Source organism: Anabrus simplex, chromosome 4, assembly GCF_040414725.1.
Source record: "Anabrus simplex isolate iqAnaSimp1 chromosome 4, ASM4041472v1, whole genome shotgun sequence".
Taxonomy (NCBI): Eukaryota; Metazoa; Arthropoda; class Insecta; order Orthoptera; family Tettigoniidae; genus Anabrus; species Anabrus simplex.
In genome coordinates this window covers 39,508,897-39,522,130 of record NC_090268.1, presented here as the reverse complement: position 1 = coordinate 39,522,130, position 13,234 = coordinate 39,508,897, and the positions used below count along the sequence as shown (strand labels likewise).

The 13,234-nt window shown below is 37.4% G+C and overlaps 1 protein-coding gene across 2 annotated transcripts in view; it reads left to right on the top strand.

The window, feature by feature from the left end:
• ValRS (Valyl-tRNA synthetase) overlaps nt 1–12,060 on the top strand; it is a 135,556-nt gene extending 123,496 nt beyond the window's left edge. For both annotated transcript variants that reach the window (XM_067145047.2, XM_067145046.2), the window contains exons 17-18: nt 3,824–3,990; nt 11,436–12,060. In XM_067145047.2, coding sequence (XP_067001148.2) covers nt 3,824–3,990; nt 11,436–11,651 — 383 coding nt within the window. In that variant the 3' untranslated portion in view covers nt 11,652–12,060. The remainder of the gene's footprint in view (nt 1–3,823; nt 3,991–11,435) is intronic.
• The last annotated feature ends 1,174 nt before the right edge of the window (nt 12,061–13,234 follow it).

The window sequence follows — 13,234 nt, the reverse complement described above, 5'->3', positions numbered from 1 at the left end:
TTTTAATGAGGAATGGACTAACATCCAAATGAGAGGCAGAAGTACTGCCCCTAGACTGTGGGGCCTGTTTAAACAATTATAAATACAACAAAATTATTTGTATAGCATTTCCAGCTCTTAACACATTGATGACCGGCCCTGGAGATCTCCGTAGTACTGCGGCCAGCGGTTGTTGATGGGCCACGGAGATCTCCATTTTTATGCACGGGCATCGTTTGTAGCTTTTTGTGCTATCTGTGGGCTGTAATTTTAACTACTTTCAATCATATCATGGAGTAGAGGGATCGTAGATTTTAGTGTCGATGTAATTTTTTAATTGTATGGTGTTAGTAGCTATGGAAACTTCGTTTATACATAGGAGTTCTTATAATTATTGTACAACATGCCCTATGTGATGACAAAGTATTTCAACATTTATATGCAGATTCATTGCCTGATGAGCCCTGAGAATTCTCATAGTTTCTCAGGCGACGATTGGTGACAGCCGACAGTAGGTTCCGGGCTACGAGAATTCTCGCATTTATGTACCCCGTATTTCCTTGTTTATTGATGAAATTGTGGGTGATATTAGGAGTTCTAAACAGTGTAGTTGTATGTATGTTGGGTAGTCAGCCCGAAGGCTGGTTTGATCCTCTGTAGCTCCGCCAACAGCTGTCATAAACAGCCTAGGCGTCACTGAAGAGGTGTACTAGGGAAATGAGGGGTGAGGTAGTTTCCCGTTGCTTTCCTCACCGAGCCAGCCGTTGCTATTACATATCAGTCTGCCAAGACCACTGAAATGCATGCACCAACCGACCCTATGAGCGATATTTTCACACCATTCATAACAGGGACTGGCTGCATAAGGAATGGTATTACTAGCATCACCTCATACCTCAGTCACTTTCATATTGTCAAAGCCAAGGATGAGACTGAGACAGGTCAATGAAAGTAACAAATTTGATATAGCCCATACCAGAAGACATAGTGCACTATAAACACTACATCTCGCCAGCAAAGGCATAATAGTGTAGTTATGGATTATAAATTATCGCTGCATCTTTCCTTCTTTAAACCTTCATGTATTTAACAAAATTATATCGAATATGTAGAGCTATTTCCTGGAGCTCCGGTGCAGATGTCAACATGGCGTGGTGTATTCAGTTGCCAATGACTGCCGATAATTGTGATAAATTATGTACAGGCCGGTTATAATACACTAGGTACCAAGTGACAGTGAATTAGATATTTGTAATGATTAGCGGCTAACAATAAACAGGGAGTAACTGTAAAGGGGAGTCCTTGTATACTTGAATACAATAAGTAAACGAAAGGCATTCATACTACACAGTGCCTAGTAAGACTATTGAATGGAACCACAAACAGCATTGCTTTGAAAGGTATCACACCGTACAGACTACTAAGCGACGTAGTGAGTACATGTTCCAAGTTTGAGGTCAACATGTTGAATTATTTTCGAGTTACGTTAGTTTGAGTGCAACAGTGTAATTTCTTTCTTGGAGGCTTGAACTATCCAGTCTACATGGGGTAGCAGCCTCCGTTCGGGGCCCGTCGTCGATGTGTTAAGAAAGAAAATCTACAAAAAATAATAAGCGCTTTTATGGTTGCTGTTTTTTACAGTTTATCCAACAGTAATAATATTATTTGCTTTACGTCCCACTAACTACTTTTACGGTTTTCGGAAACGCCGTGGTGCCGGAATTTAGTCCTGCGGGAGTTCTTTTTACGTGCCAGTAAATCTACCGACACGAGGGTGATGTATTTGAGCACCTTCAAATACTACTGGAGTGAGCCAGGATCGAACCTGGCAAGTTGGGGGTCAGAAGGCCAGCGCCTTAACCGTCTGAGCCACTCAGCCCAGCAAGTTTATCAAACAGTGAATGTGTGGAGCAGTATTGTAAAAAACTTAAAGATTTTATGAAAATGAACCATACAGTAAATGAGCTAATTTAATAACAATCCATAATATATGCTGCAATATTTATTTACGATCAGTGGCATGCTCGTGCAATATAAACCTCATAATGATCTGTATTGATAAACATTCACATTAATAAGAAATTAGAGTGAAGGTCCACCTATTCGATACCATTTAATATGATGTCAAATCACTTATAGAATGAGACCAGTTTCAATTCCATTATGGGTTATTTCAGCCATGGACTAAAGTTGACAATACAATGGAACCTCGCTATCTCGAATCACCTCGGGAGCTAAATTTTATTTTGAGTTATAGAAATTTCGAGGTACAAAGAATACTGTTTTCGACCATGTATAGCACATAATTGAATCGTATGTATCTATGGACTTATACTGAATACATGTTTTTAACAGTATTTTAAAATATACAAAGTAACTCTATTGCACGGCATCATGTTAATTATAACCCCTATTATGGTAACTTTTTAGAAGACAGGATACAGTGCATACAGTAGTGAAACAAGAAACATACCTCTGTTAACACCTTTGGAAAAATGTCCGTTAGTCTCTTCTGTTTGTTGCTATTAACGTTTTCTCCCTTCACGTTAAAACTTCTCTTCAGTACCACGCAGCAGAGATTTGTAAATGGAGCTTGTCATCCGCGACTTCGGGAGTTGCTTTCGCACTTGACCGGTAATTAATTCACACCCGAGAAACAGCGAGGCTTCGCCGATTTTGCGATCACTAGAAGTTTTAATTTTTCAGTTCCTGTCATATTATTAGCTCCCAGCGTCACTGTAAACCTTTCTTTACTTGTTAACTGTTCGTCACAAACGACAAATGCCGTATTGCACATTTAATGTTGCACAAAATTTGAGTTATAGAGCATTTTTTGTTTCATGGGAGGAAATGTTTGCTTCGAGGAATCGAGAAATTCATGTAACCAAATTTTGAGTACTAGAGAAATAACTACACGAGAAAAATAGGACAAACGGCCGAAAAATTTAAGTAACTTCGAGATACTGCATATTCGAGTAATGGAGGTTCAGGATATTGAGGTTCGACTGTATATAGTGCCAATACAATCAAATGAACACTTTACAAATATAATGTACATATTACAAATTATTTTACAAAAGAGGTAAAAGAAATCTGTTTCGAATCGGGATCGGGAGGGTTCTTTCTTAGTCGTATGATTAAACCTTAGTTCACCATCATTTACTGTATTCACGGCATATAGACTGTTACAATGCTTATTACAGTTATTTTGTACTCCTGTTCCAGTTTTTTGTATCTTGATCACCTGATTAGTTACTAACTTTTTCTAGATTCTATTGTAGACCGAGGGTATTACTGTTAGGCTCTTGCACTGGTGCAGTCAGGTGACCCTATGCTTGGTTATTGAAGACCTTAAAGATTCAACTTCTGGTTTCATGCTCTCAGTTGATAACTTTTTATTCTGTTGCAGATATTTATTAAATTAGATATTCAAACAATGTATCTAGGTTTGCTCTACAAAGGGAGTCTCGATTTGAATGCTCTCTCTTTTTTCTTTTTTTCTTTTCTGAATCCTTATATTTTTGTTATTTGTTGTATATTATTGTTGTGATGAAGTTCATCACATCAGTAAAGAGAAGAAGACTGTCCCAAAGTATGTTCCATTGTTTGTCAGAAACTACTAAACACATTTTGATATAATTTCCTGTGTTCATCAACTCTTTGAATTGGCACTGAAACAAATTCCATGCTAGCAATGCCATGGGTAAAAGCTAGTAATGTTTATAAAGGAAGAGATGGCAAGATGGTAATACAATTGAAATCGGAGAAAGAGCTAGAAAAAATATTAGAATAAGCACTTTGTATAGCATTATTACTTTTTAATGCTGCCTTATTTATTTTTCAGCATTTGTGGTTTGTTCAGATGAACTTGTATCCAGCTTAGTGGAAAAATATACATCTGTTACTGCAACGCTGGCATACTGTAGTAAAGTTGAAGTTACGTCCAGTCCTCCTCCAGGTTGTGCAATCCTGACTATCTCGGATAAGTGCGAAGTGCATCTTTTGCTTAAGGTAATTCTAAAATATTATTAAAATATTATTAAAATATTAATATGCTGAGTACTTGACTGTCTATTCTTCAGGCCCTGATTTATATTTTACAGTTTTAGTATAATATAATGAGAATTTATAACATCAGGCAATTTTTGTATAACAAATGTTCATTCTTTTCCTGAATACCTGTACCATTTTTAAAAAGTAATATTGCATCAAGCCCTATGCTGTTGCCATTAAATAGTTTTTATTTTTATTTTATGCAGCAAACTGTAGCGGCCGGTGTCCTCCCTAAATAACAAAAAGATTCTTTTATTATCTCTCGACATTTGACGTCAAATATTGGACTCTAATAATGCGAAGGAAATTACATCTCATTATAAAACTGTAAATTCTCATCAATGAGGAAGACTGTTCGGCAATTTCAAACTTGGGTGACCGACTTTCAGCACGCAGGTCATTGGTAAATGTTTTCAGATTGAAGATAAGACACAGACTCTCGAGCTCCCGCCTGAGGACATGGTGTGGGTGAGGGGGTTGTGATGTAAGGGGGAAGCGCACTGGTGGATGGTTTCGGCAGAAGGAAGGGTGTGGGAAGAGGCTTTCACGTGGGCAGAGTCCACAGCAGCATGGCAGTAAAGGTGTCTTGACAAACCCCTCTACGAGCATGCACCAGCCAAGTCTCCATAGTTGCAGACAGTAAAACTAAATAATAATTTATGACCTTGTTTGCCCTATTAAGAAGAAAAATAACGAATGATTATATTGAAATGTAACATTTGAGACCAGGAATTTTGATTCAAATTGGGCGTCTGGCTTGCATCCCGTGTTTTGTGAGGCTTGGCAGCAGTGAATTAGTTTGTTTTTGCGTGGAAGACTTGAATGAGTGCGGTGGTACTGGTCAGTAGCAAAGAAAGATTTGTGGGAAGAAGTACTGCAGCCGCCGCACCGACCTCAAATTCCACCAGCCGCCACCGGCAGCAAGACTTCTGCCGACTCATCAAATTGACCTATCACAAAACAGAAGACATAATATGTCTGTGGTATTAGTGATGAAGCAGACAATATTCTATTGTGTTTTAACATTTAATATTAACTCAGGAAGAGGAATAGTGTACAATACAATAAGTTTAAATGACTATCGATTCACACCATGTAATTCCTAAAATAGGTTACATTTACAGGACATGTAGTAAAATACAGAACATATATGGTATAATTTTTTGCACCTTTAAGAAGAAAGGGAATGAGAGACTCAAATACAGAAATGCCCCATAAAATATAGGATTTTACACTAGTTTTATATTGCTGATTAAATTAAAGCTTAATATGCAAATAACAGCCTAACAAGAATTCATGCCCCCAAGACATGATACCAGTTCTTTTCTATTGTTGTAGTGTTTGTTGCCATTTTTTTCATGGATGCAGAATTTTTGCATCTGTCTCATGGCACAGGTCAGAGCAAAATATACGGCTGTGACAGTATGGAAGCAGCTGAGTTAATGATATTCAGAGCATGATTTGTGCGTCTGAGTGTTATGAAAGGTGTTACTCATAGGGTCAGTTATACTGACACAGAGAGGAAAACAATGGCAAACTACCTCACTCCTCATCTTCCTCGGGTGCCTCATTTTAGCGTTGCCGTTGGTTTATGCAATTTCCCACAACCACATAATCTCTGTTAGTGCTGTCTGAGAATCAAATCAGCCTGTGGGCTGATACTCCTAATAGACAGACAGTGAAATACCGAAATGATATTAACCATAAACTATTCTTCTTCTAGCCCCTGTCTGTTCTGGATGTTGGCAACCATCTTGACTGTGCTTTTTCTGTTGTAAGCTGCTTGGAATAACTCTGCCGATGTCTTGAGAGTCCAGTTTCTGGAGTTTTTTTTTTTTTTTTAGCTAGGAGATTCATCTCCTGCCAACACCTCTCTTATTCGGGTATCTTTCCTTGCAGAATTTCTTACAGTAGCAAAACGAAGACAGTTGGCTTGGTGATGAGTAGAAACTCTCCAACTGTTAATCTAAGAATTGGAGATGAGGAGATGGATATTGTAGACAACTTCCAGTATTTAGGTAGTGTTGATATTATATCAAGAGATTAGTAACAGAATACAGAAAGCTTCCAAATTCTATCACGCTGTACGTCAAATACTTTGGAATGAAACATTTCCGTTAGTTTCCAAGATCAGCTTGTACAAAATATATCTAGTACCTATACTGGCCTGGAAGCAGCAACACTTACTGGACCAACCAAGAGTCATCTTCAGGCAACAGAAATGAAGTTTCTTCGTTCTTGTCTACAAAAAACAAAAATGGATAAAATAAGGAATGTGGATATCTGACAACAGCTTGGATTGGAAAGAAGCTTGCTGGAGACTCTGGAAGTGAAGAGATTGCAATGGTGTGTTCACATGAAAAGAATGAACCCTCACAGGACTCCTTGAACATACTTTGACCACAATGTTCCTGGGAAGAGACCAAGAGGAAGACCTCGTGATGTTTGGGAAAAACAGATAATGAAAGGACCTTGAAATTAGAGATGCAAACTGGTGTCGCATATTTGAGCAGCATCTGTGGATGGATAGAACAAACTGGAGGAGGCTTGTACACAACCGCACCTGGCTTGCTGGAGCAAAGAAATGATGATGATGGGATGGTATTTACTCCTGTTTATCATGTTGAGACCAAGGTATTGAAGCTGTCTCATTTTTACAGTGGTCAGTACTTCCTTACCCTTTTCTGATCCTTTGAAGGATCTCTGCATTTGCGACATGATTTGTTCATGACACTCTTAGCATCCTTCGGTAGAGCTACATCTCAGAGGTCTCTAATTTTTTATTGAGCAACTTTGTTTAAGTTTGTATCTCAACCTTGTAATAGAGAACAGAAAACACACAGTGGCTAAGGTTTTAATTTTTTTGGCTAATGTTAACTCATGGCTATGAAAAAGTTTTGTTGAATACAGTCCTGGCTTTTCCAATGTGGGACTTCACTTCATCCTAATTATCCCATTGATCATTAACTATTGTACCGAGATGTGTATTTCTGGACTCATTCAACAGGTTTTTGGTCAGTTACAAGATGACATGTCGGGATATTTTGTTTATGACCATAACTTTGGTTTTCTTTTCAAGAGTGTATTCGTGGCTAGTCAGTGTGATGCTGTCAATGAGGTACTGTAAACTTTCTGCACTATATGCAATAATTACAGTGTCATCTGTATAGCAAATGTTGTTTATCCATTGGCCATTTAAAAGCACTCCCATTTCTATATCTTCCAGCGCTTCCCTGAATATATATTCTGAATAGATATTAATAATAATAATAATAATAATGTTATTTGCTTTACATCCCACTAACTACTTTTACGGTCTTTGGAGACGCCGAGGTGCCGGAATTTAGTCCCACAGGAGTTCTTTTACGTGCCAGTAAATCTACCGACATGAGGCTGTTGTACTTGAGCACCTTCAAGTACTACCGGACTGAGCCAGGATCGAACCTGCCAAGTTGGGGGTAGAAGGCCAGCGCCTTAACCGTCTGAGCCACTCAGCCCGGCTGAATAAATGTTAGAAAGCAATGAAGATATTATACAACCCTGCCTTACACCCCATTAGATATATATGTCTTCCTTATTCTCCCCTCCCCTTCTTACAGAAGCAGGCTGATTCCAGTGTAAGTTGGCAATAATTCTCAGATCTTTGTCATCTAGGCTGATACTTCTTAATATTTCAATCATCTTGTGATGTTGCACTCTATCAAAGGCTTTCTGGTGGTCAGTAAAATAGGCATGAATGTCACATTTTATGTCTCTGCATTGCTGAAATTGTTCCTGTATTCTAAATAGAGCTTCCTGTCTGCCAACTGCATTTAAGAAGCCAAACTTTTTAGGTGAAATTTGTTCTTCTGCGAATGAACTTCAGAAAAAGTTTCTACAAATGGCTCTTGATGATTATCATTCTATAATCGCTGAAGTTAGCTTCGGTTGTTGTAGGTAGTGCAACGATTTCCAATTTTAGCCACTCATAAAGAATATTGCCAGAATCGTAGATGTCATTCAACATTATAGTCAGCCACTTCACATTGTCCTCATTGTAAACTTCAAAAAAATTCTGCATGGATGTCATCTGAGCTTTGCCATCTTTAATACCCGTTATTTCTGTTTGTAGTTCCTCTATCAGAATACTCGGTCCTCACTTGCAGTTTATCTGTGGTGGTTCTGGCCGGTTGTCAAGAAACAGTTTTTCTATGTACTTCCATGTATGCTTGATTTCTTCTGAGTCAACGACTTTTCCTTTACTGTCTACCATCTTGTTCGCTGTCCTTGATTTGTCTTTTCCTGTCAGCTGCCTAACTTCACGATAAATATTAAAATTGTCATGTTTTAGTTATAACACTTCTGTTCCAGCACATTTATCCTGTATTTTCTTTTCTTTGCTTCTGTTATTTTATTTCTGATCTCTTTATTAATGTTTTTATATTCATCTGTGTTACTTTTTGTAATCTTCCTCCTCTACATCATTTTGAGAATCTCATCAATCATCCAGGTCTTCTTTTCGGTGAAATCTGATTTCAGGCGTTCATATTTAATTGATTCCACTGTGCATATTATTTTTCAATTGCATGAATTATTAGGTACAGTGCATAGTGCATTATTTAGTTTCACTCTTGTGGAAGATTGTTTATTACAACCAACAAATTCACCAGATGAATACAGAGTTTAAGGGATAATGTTTTTTTATGGCATCTGCTGAAAGAATTTAACCAGTGTTGTTGTTTTGATCGTTAGTCTATAGACTGGTTTGACAACGCTCTCTTCATTAACCCCCTTATCTCTGCGAAATGATTTTATCTTAAATTTATTCTGCATTGAATATATGATTGTTATATTCATATTTTGACCTTTCTGACATTCTTATACTCCCCCTACACTTCCCTTGAACAGCAACTGAACAAGTCCTGGGTGTCTAAATGTGTGTGATATATCAGTCTTATCTCCTCTGGTTTAAAGAAGAGAAAATTCCCTTGCCAACTTCATTCATTATCTCTTTCTTTGTTATCCAGTCTACCCTCTTCATCTTGAGCATTTTTGGTAACATCTCATTTTAAAGGTCTCTATCTTACTGCATCAGATATTATCCATGTTTCACAATTTTATCTTGGGAATAGAAAGGTCATACTGAAATTAATTAACAGTAATATTTTTAAAGAATAAAATTTCACACCAAGCAAATGCTGGGGCTTTTTCTTAATTAAGGGCACGACCACTTCCTTCCCACTCCTAGGCCTATCCTACCATCGCCATAAGACCTATCTCTGTCGGTACAAGGTAAAGCAAATTTTAAAAAGAGGAATAAGAATCCCCCAGTATGTAGTATACATACCTGCCAGCTTTCCTGATTTAGTGGGGAGACTCCCTATTTTCAACAGTTTTTCACACAAAACCAGAGGCCTAGGGCCATTTCGCGACTTCTAACCTTGGGGATTATGCCCCCAGACTCCCTTTGCTTGTCCCTATATCACAGGTCTTGTCCAGATCCTATCCTAACCGGCCGCACGGCAAGATCCACTCCAGACCAATGATCTATCGTGTAACAATAATCACCACCACCAGCTATCAAAGCACCACTCACTCTTTAGTTCCTTAGTACAGAGGTTGGCAGCTCTGAGCACTGCTTGACATCCTTCCCAAGAAGGCCGCGAGCATGTAAACAAACGACAGTCGTTACGGGTGTGTGAAAGTCTTGTTGACCGGGCTGAAGTAATGATGCTCCTTCCATCTCATCTTTATTTCTTCTGGATATGTCATCAACTCTCCACCTTCCTCATTCATCAGGTTTTAATAAACTCTTTATTTCCTATTACTTCATATAATTCCATACAGTATTCTTTTACTGCCAGCTCCATTTATTTCCTTCTTATGTAAATTCTTCCCAACATTTCTTCTCTTACCACTTTCTTACATTTTCTTTTATTATCAAGATACTTCCTTTTGCTTTCTTCTTTCTTATCTCTATTCCATTCTTGCAATGCTTTCTTCCTTTCTTTCACTGCTTCTCTCAACTTTTTATTCCACCATGGTGTCTCCTTTTCTTTCAGTACTGTCGATGTTCTACCACAGGCGCACTCTACCCCTCGTACAAATGCCCTTTTAATGTTGGACCATTCATCTTCTACATTTCCTACCTCAGTAACTTGAATTTGTAATTTTAGTCTCTCCAGAAATTCTTCCTCTACTTTCTTAATTTTTCCATTTTTCCCACTCTCACAACTTCATGATCTCCATCCAATGCTTCTCCTAGTAAAACTATTATATCCATCAACTGTCTTGATTTCTCCTTTCAACCAGAAAGTAATCAATTACTGATTTTATTCTTCTATTACCTCAACCATATCTTGTAATTTCTCTGCTATTTTTCTTCTAAAACCATGTGTTGCCTGCAATCATTCCATTCCTCTCACAAAACTCAACTAGTTTCTCTCCTTCATTCCTTTTCCCATATCCATAGGGTCCAGTTACTTCTTTCTTGTCTTTCATTTCCCACCTGTGCATTTTTAAGTCTTTCACATCAGTTATCTCCTTTTCCAGTTTCTCAAGGAATTCTCAATATCCTCCTCTTCCTTCCCTGTCTGTGGTGCATATGAAGTCCTTCACTGTATAGGTATTTTATTTGATCCTGTGTTGACTTGTCTAAATCTATTAAAGAAACTATTTAAAATTGTTAATGTTGGGAATGCATATTGTTCCTAAAACATGTATGATAGAATAAATCATTTTCAATCATTAAAAGTGTATTGACAAGGTGGACCCACCATAAACTATTTTGAATAGTTTCTTTAATAGTTTCCTTCACTTCGTTCCTCATTCTGATTCTAATTTTCATTATCCCGTCACTGATTTACTGTACTATATCCACATACTCCAATTATAACTTATTTAGAATAGTGTAATTTTAAACCTTTCAAATATATGACTTTTCTTGTTTTTAACTAATCATTTGTTTAGAATGTACGTTGAGGTCATTAGGTATCAAGTCCAAAAATTGTATGGTCACTGATGAAGAGAACGGTGGAGTTCTCGAAATATGTTCGACATTTTCACTGTGGATTAAATAACATTTTAGTATACCCTAGTATTTAATATTATTGACAAGGCAGGAATAGATCTTTTCCAGTGATTTTAGTGGTATTTATATAGCTGGAGCATGCGAGTTAATAAATCAAGATCTTGTCAGTGAATCATCCGCACTACCACCCTGGAAAGACGGATTCCTCTTCCAATGAGCCGTCTGTTTTTCTGATCTCGTGGAAAATTCTTAATCATTATCTGTTCTTAACTAAGGGTTACCATAAGGTGCAACCTAATAATTAATCTGCAGGAAACAATCAATTGGCTTAATTAATGTTCTCTTTTTTTTCTTCCAAAATATATTCATTATGTTTATTCCTTGACATTAACAGGGACTGATTGAACCAGCTAAAGAATTGGAGAAACTGCAGAAGAAGAAAGAATTCTTGACACAGCAACTCAACAAACTCCAGCAGTTAATGTCCTCTACAGATTATGAAACCAAGGTTCCTGAAGAAGTTCGTCAGACAAATGCAGAAAAATTAACACAGACCACTGGAGAACTTGATAGACTTTGTTCTGCTATGACTGCTCTTAAAGCAATGTGAAACTATGCTTGTACCAGAAAAATAATGAAATAATCTCATTTTGTTGGGAGGGGTATGTAAATGTAACATGTGCAAAATACATGTTACATTAGCAATAAAATTGAAACTTGCTCTGAGAGAAGGAAAGAACAAAGGATGTAATGGTGTAGGTGTAGAATCATTTTTTAAATTTTGTAAAAATATTTCCAGATTTATTTATTGAACTGAATTGTCTGACAGTAAACAACAGTTTCACTGGATGTCACTTAAGAACTGTTGGACATTTCAAAACTAGTTACAAATGTAATGGTGGTTTCTTTTTTATTGTACAGTAATTAAGTTTGATTTTATTTAAGACTCTCTGTTTGTATGCAATTTACATCTACACTGTTGATTCTCATGAAATTAATAGATACATATTTATTGTGTTGTCATTCATGTTATTTGCTGTATTGTATAATTTATTTAATATGACTCAGATTTAGGAGTAAATTATTTCACAAAGAAACAATTTTATTAAGTGTGTAACTTCTTTAAAAAGCATTTCCCATTTGATCTTACAGTTAGGAAATTTGCATTACTTCAAGTGCAAATACATGCATCTCAGTCCCAAATAATAGCAATTACTCATACTAATGATACTGAGCCCGCCTGGTGGCCATGATCGTTAAGGCGCTGAAGTCTAAACGGTCTGACACCGAGGTTAGCCGGTTCGAGTCCGGTTGGTTGAAAAAATTTTCACCATCAGAATGTTGGCCGGCAGGGTAGGGGAGGTGGTGGTATCCCTTTCAGACCGTGTACGCACAATTGTGCGGGTGCTTTTTATTAGATGTTAATTTTTATTTTGTAGAATAAACTAAAAATATATGTATTTAAGAGCATTTTAGTCAGTTTTTGACATACAAACAAAAATTCACACCGCCAGTTTTCTTTCAGGTCTGAAAGGGGTATACAATTTCTAATCACTAGATTGAGTGCCAAAACCCTGGATTAAATTCCAAACCTCTCCGCAGTACTCATATGGAGTGAGGGCATATGACGCTGTTGATGGTGATTCCTCCGTCGGATGGGGACGTTAAGCCTTGAGCAGACCCCTTGGTGCTATTCGACAGGAGTAGGCTATATGCCGGCACCGGGTTTCACCCTCTCCCTACTATCATATATTACATCATTCATTTCATCTCATTAACTCCTCTGATGAGGTTGACGTCAGGAAGGCCATCCAGTCATAAAAACCCGCCACAACAGATTCATCTCACCTCATACCCGACCCCGTAGGGAAACGGGACAAGGGTTGGACAAACACTCGTACTGATGATACTACAGCAGGAATCATAACTGCTTGCCTGTTTTTAAGACAATATTCACAAATGAAGACGAAGTGGTGTTCATAAGATAAAGTGGATCAGCTAGCCATTTATGTATACTAGAAGAGACTTCAACAGATTCAGGTAGGTTAAAACTAATATTCTACGACCAATCAATGTATTTATTCATGCATAAAATACATTTTCCTTAATGAAGAAAAAATTGTGTTTACAGGAATATATTTTCTGATTATCAGACCCGTTTGATGGAAAAAACAATAGAAATGAGGGAGATGT